We start from the raw sequence: 5197 nt of genomic DNA, 5'->3' as shown, positions 1-5197 counted from the left end.
GAGCGGGGGCCCCCTCTGCCCTGGCGCAGGCGGGGGGGGGTGCGGAGACCTGGGGTTGGCCGAGCCCCGGCCCCCTCCTCCTCCTCCTCCTCCCGGGTCAGCCCCAAAAATAGCCCTCCGGTAACTGCCCCCCCCCCCGCCGCCGCTATTGTCATGACGGCGCCGACGTCACTCCTTCCACTGCGCTGAGGTCAGGCGCTATTAGCATACCGCGCCCCCTCGGCCAATGGGAGCGGCCGCGCCGATGACGCCTCCCGGGGCCGCGCTATTTAAGGGCGGCGCGGAGCGGGCGGCGCAGACCGAGCCGATCCGTGAGCCGGAGCGCACCGCGGAGCCCAGCGCCGCCCGCCCCGGAGCCCAGCATGAGCCAGCGCCAGAGCCAGCGCCGCGGCGGCCCGCGGGCCGATATGGTGCCCGAGATCGCCGCCGCCGTGGGCTTCGTCTCCAGCCTGTTACGGACGCGCGGCTGCGTCAGCGAGCAGCAGCTGCAGGTCTTCAGCGGGGCGCTGCGGGAGGCGCTCGCAGGTGAGGCGGCACCGGGAGCAGATCGGCTTTGCGGGGAGGAACGTCCGGGGCGAGGAAAGGCAGCTTGTCTTCGTCCTCTTCCTCTCCTCCGCTCGCGGCCGGGCGCCCACTGGTGTCCTCCCTCAGTGCCCCCCGTGCTGCTGCCGGGGTGTCCCTCCCTGGGTGCCCACCTGCGTCCTCTTGGGTCGGGCAGCTGTGTCCCTCCCTGACACCCGGCCGTGTTATCGTTGGGGCTGGATACCGGTTTGTGCCCCTGCTTGTGTGCCCATCCGTGTTCCTCTGGGGACCGGCAGGCATCTGTGTGCCTGTGTCCCCGTGGGGTCCTCACTCCTCCAAGTGAGCAGGTCCCCTGCCTAGGCTCTGAGGGTTCTGTGCAGCCCATCTGCTTTAAGCTCTCCTTGCTGGGGCTTGATATAGATTATCCAAAGCTATTCTGTATGCCCTGGCAAGAAGTGCCCAGCCCTGTGATGCTCTGCTCCTCACAAGAATGTCTGGGGCTCTGCACAGACTGGGTGGGTCAGGGGTCTCCTCCCAGCCTAACACAGCCTTGTCCTATCAGCTCTAAGAAGGGATGGTTTGTTTGCCGCTGTGCTGAGATAAGAGTTAGCGATGTGCTGCTGAACTTAGAGAATGACCTGGATGTTACTCCCTGACTGTGGTGTTTTGCTGTGCGTGATACCGTATCTGCCCCAGACACCCCAGCGGCTGGGGTGAGAAGGTGTTGAGGTCCCATCACTGTGGCCCCCATGGCACCATCCTGCCTGGGGTTTCTAGGACCTGAAGAGCTGTGCTCCTGTGCCTTGGAGTAGGCAGTGCTGAACAGTTGAGCGCTCGGCTCTGGAGCCTCAGTCTGATGGAGGCAGCTGAAGAACTGTTTCCTCCGCCTGCAGCGAGGTGTGGGACCCTCTTGGGACTTCAGCAGGACGCAGACCTCCTCACAGCTGCTGCACGCCTGCTCACTGCTCTTCCCTTCTTGCTTTCCTTGCAGAGCACTACAAACATCACTGGTTTCCCGAGAAACCCTTCAAAGGCTCAGGGTATCGCTGCATCCGGATCAATCACAAAATGGACCCCATTATCAGCAAGGCAGCTAGCCAGATCGGACTCAGCCTACCGCAACTCTACCAGCTCCTGCCCAGCGAGCTCACGCTCTGGGTGGACCCCTACGAGGTCTCGTACCGCATCGGTGAGGACGGCTCCATCTGTGTCTTATACGAAGCGACTGCAACAAAACCTGTGAGCTCCTATGGGATGCTTACCTGTAAGAACCAGATGATGTTAGGTCGCACCAGTCCTTCCAAAAACTACATCATGACTGTCTCCAGCTAAATACTCCTCTTGTCTTTACACTGCCAAGACACAGGCTACTGTATACCTCACCTGAGGATCTATTTTTAAGATGAAGAGCTATTTATATTTTTTAAGAAAATCCAAGAAAATCCAAAATTTAAATATCAGGCGCCGCTTTGAACAGAAGCGGTGTTCTAGGTGCCTTTTTTAAAGCTGTTGCAAGCTTATGAGTTTTTATTATGAAGCCGATATCTACCTAATTAGTGTTGGATGGCAATTTTGGGCTGGCTTGCTCACTTGGGCAGCTGAGGATGAGGGGGGAAGAGCCAGGCTGGGAAGTGTGGCTTGGTGGGAGATGTCTGTGTCACCTTCTCGCTGTCCTGGAACCCAACAGTATTGCCAAGTATTGCTGTACTGTTGGAGAAGGGATTGAAGGAGTTGCTGTCTTTCCTCCATTAACTTCTTCACTCCCCAGCTGGTCTGATCTCTCTGGGGTCTGGATATAGTCTTTGGGGATACCTTGCCTCAGGGCTGGGTGATGCTGGGGACCCTGGGATCCCTCTCCTTTGCTCTTGCACATCTTCTCTGGACCCACGTACCCTGTGAGTGCTGCAGCTCTGCTCTGCCCCACACTCAGCACAAAGCGAGGAGGAGCATGGCCTGTCTCCAGCCCCTCCAGCTTTCCTGTTTGTTCCTGGACTGAAAGGGGCCGCATGGATATCGGTGTCCTGTGAAGTGGAGCAAGGCAGAGGTGCAGTCACGGGGGTCGGGCTGTGCAGAGAAGATCCCCACGATTAATATTGTGGCTACTATGGTGGCACTGGAGTATTGCTTGTTCCTGGTGCTCCCCAGTACCCGGCTGTCACCCACTGAGAATGGTACTGCAGACCCCGAAACCAGTGCTGAACAGCTGTGAATTACAAAGCTGATGTGTGGCTTAGACATCAGCCCGCAACCTGCTCTTGTGTGGCCTCTCTGTGCTCTGAGAGTGGAGTCTGGCCTCTTGCTTGCAGAAGTTGCCTGATCCAACACTGACAACTTGCTGTGTCACTTCTCCAGAAGAGCTGAAGTAACTCACCTTGTGCCGTAGAGGTTGGTGTGTGTGAGAACTCCCTTTGCCCTGTCTCTTAAAATCAGAAGGATTGGGGGTCTCTTCCCCCTGTGTGTGGGATGCTTTGATGTCCTAACACTGCTTTTAAAGTCACAGCACTTCTTCCCTCTCTTCCTCTCTGATCGCATGTGGGAGTTGTGTCCACTGATACCTTGGTAAGGGGCATCGTTTGGTTTTGATCTCTTGGTACATAACTGTTTTGCACAACTAATGCCTGGTCTTGTGCTTTGTCTATTTGAGCAAAACTCCTCTTGGAGTCCCAGTGGTACTTGTATTCAGGGAGACTTTGCCCAAGCGTTGTTCAGGATTTGGCCCTTAAACTGCTCTGGCTAACTACAAAAATGGGGTGGGAGCTGAAAATACTGCCCCAAGAACTCCGCCTGTTGGGAATGAGCCTTTACCAGGATGCTGTATGTCCATTGCCTTTTGTACTACCCAGCTGGTGCTCCTCCAGTGATCCTGGGAGAAGTGATTGAAAAAGCAGGGCGCTGCTGTGGTTGGTTGCGATGAAACTTCCAGATTTGTCTCTCAGTACACTTTTCTTACCTCTCTCTCTTCTGACCCGGCAGCTGACTGGCATAACCAGACTTGTTCTTGCCCAGCCTTTGATGAATCAAGTTCTCAGACATTTGTGCAATATATTTCCAAATCATGGGCGCTCTGGGAGAGGAAGGAAGCCTCCCATCTGCTGCAGCTCTTAGCCTATTTTTTTAATATATTAAAAAAAAAATTCAGCACAACTCCCCCAACTCTGACTGCTAATGCGGAAAAGTTCAGATTTCTGTAAGACTCAAGTCATGAATTCCAGAACTGGAAAACCAGCCTCAATTCTGAGATCCTTTTAAAATGTCAAGTGCTGAGTTAATTGTCCTTGAGCAGTAATAGCAGACTGTTGCTCTGAAGTTGCATCACTTCCCTCTGCATCACTTGAATTTCTCATGTCAGCAAAGCAGAAGCTGAAACGAAGCACTGGGGCTTTTCCCTTGGTGAACTTGTGCAATAGATGACCTCACCAAGAGGGGAGTACTTGGGGAACTTCCCAAAAGCAAATTCCCTTTTTGCGGAAAACTGACCTTGGTGCTTTTTGAAGTCCTTGCTTAACCTGCTTATGTGGAAAGCTCATGGTGAGAACTGCATCCAGGCTGAGCAGTGTTTGCTTTGCTGGGCTCCTTGGCTGGATGTGGAGTTTCCTGAAGGCTGGTACTTCCTTGGGTTGTAATTTCTCATGATCAAAGCAGTCTTAAGACTTACCCCTTCCTTTTACTCTGTTCCCTCCCTCCTACCAGAAAAATTTTTCAGGAACAGCAGCCCACACCAAAGGAATACACTATAACTGCCCTTAACATGCCCCCACCTTCCAGAACCAAAATAGCAGAGTCTCATTCTTTTTTTGTCCCTGATGTGGAGGAGTCTGATGTTAAAGGCGTCTGTTTTTAGCTTCCAAACCTGGGTATAATCCATTTCTCTCTTGTAGCTGGTTATGTGTAAAAGCTGTGAATTAGTGTGCCCTGTTGCCTTCTGCCTACAAGCCTGATACTCAACTGCAGAGCTGAATGGTGTGTATCTTAAGACAGTGTATTTGAGGGGTTTCTTGTGATTTTTTTTTTAACGAGCTGGACTGTTGAACGGGACCTGCTTTTTTGTATTTGGTGAAAATGGTAGAACGTTTGTAAGCTACACTTGGAGGAGGGAGTGGATGGTTACTAATTGTATAGTAGTGTTTTTATATACAGAGTGTACAGATCCTTTGACAGATGTATGCTTTTGTTACTTTAATAAAAATGTAGCAGTACAAATGAGCCTTGTTTTCTTACTGGGAACTGCTGAATGCTTGCAAGGAGGGTGAGGGTTGGGATTGCAGCCATGCTGTGAATGCTGTGGGCTTGGTTAAAGTGTGGATGACTGTTAATAGCCAGCTGTGGCAAGGAGGAGGTTTAAAAAAAAAGCTGCTTAGTCAACATGCTGACTCTAAACCTGACCCTCTAAACCCCAGGAATTAAAGCTGGGAATTGGTCTGACTAATGTGGGGATGTGGGTGTCCTGCCCTCTCCTTTCCTGTGCCGACTCCTAGGTTCTGGCTTGGGCAGGGGGGGATTGATTTATTCAGTGCGGGGTTGTAGAAATCTTGTGTCCTGCCAGGGGCACAAGACCTGACCCTAGGAATGGCATAAACAAAGCCTTGGAAAGAAGCAATCGGTGATCTGAGCCAGGCATGGGGGCTGTTCCTGGTTAAGCCTCCGTACCTGTGCTGTCCTTCCAGGGGTGACTGAG

General features: G+C 52.9%; 1 protein-coding gene across 1 annotated transcript; it reads left to right on the top strand.

The window, feature by feature from the left end:
- The first annotated feature begins 322 nt into the window (after positions 1 to 322).
- BTG2 (BTG anti-proliferation factor 2) lies at positions 323 to 4722 on the top strand. Its single transcript, XM_086765713.1, has 2 exons — positions 323 to 525; positions 1514 to 4722. The coding sequence occupies exons 1-2, from the start codon at positions 363 to 365 to the stop codon at positions 1852 to 1854; spliced, it is 504 nt and encodes a 167-aa protein (XP_086621839.1). The 5' UTR covers positions 323 to 362; the 3' UTR covers positions 1855 to 4722.
- Positions 4723 to 5197: the final 475 nt, after the last annotated feature.

Source organism: Chlamydotis macqueenii, chromosome 23, assembly GCF_036417535.1.
Source record: "Chlamydotis macqueenii isolate bChlMac1 chromosome 23, bChlMac1.mat, whole genome shotgun sequence".
Classification (NCBI taxonomy): Eukaryota; Metazoa; Chordata; class Aves; order Otidiformes; family Otididae; genus Chlamydotis; species Chlamydotis macqueenii.
Note: the sequence above shows the minus strand (reverse complement) of the source record. Positions and strands in the feature narration are given on the sequence as shown.

Bases quoted from the DNA above. Each gene is read 5' to 3' on its own strand.
- BTG2 (XM_086765713.1), top strand. From the start codon at position 363: ATGAGCCAGCGCCAGAGCCAGCGCCGCGGCGGCCCGCGGGCCGATATG. The intron at 526-1,513 runs GTGAGGCGGCAC...CTTTCCTTGCAG, and splicing joins GCTGCGGGAGGCGCTCGCAG to AGCACTACAAACATCACTGG.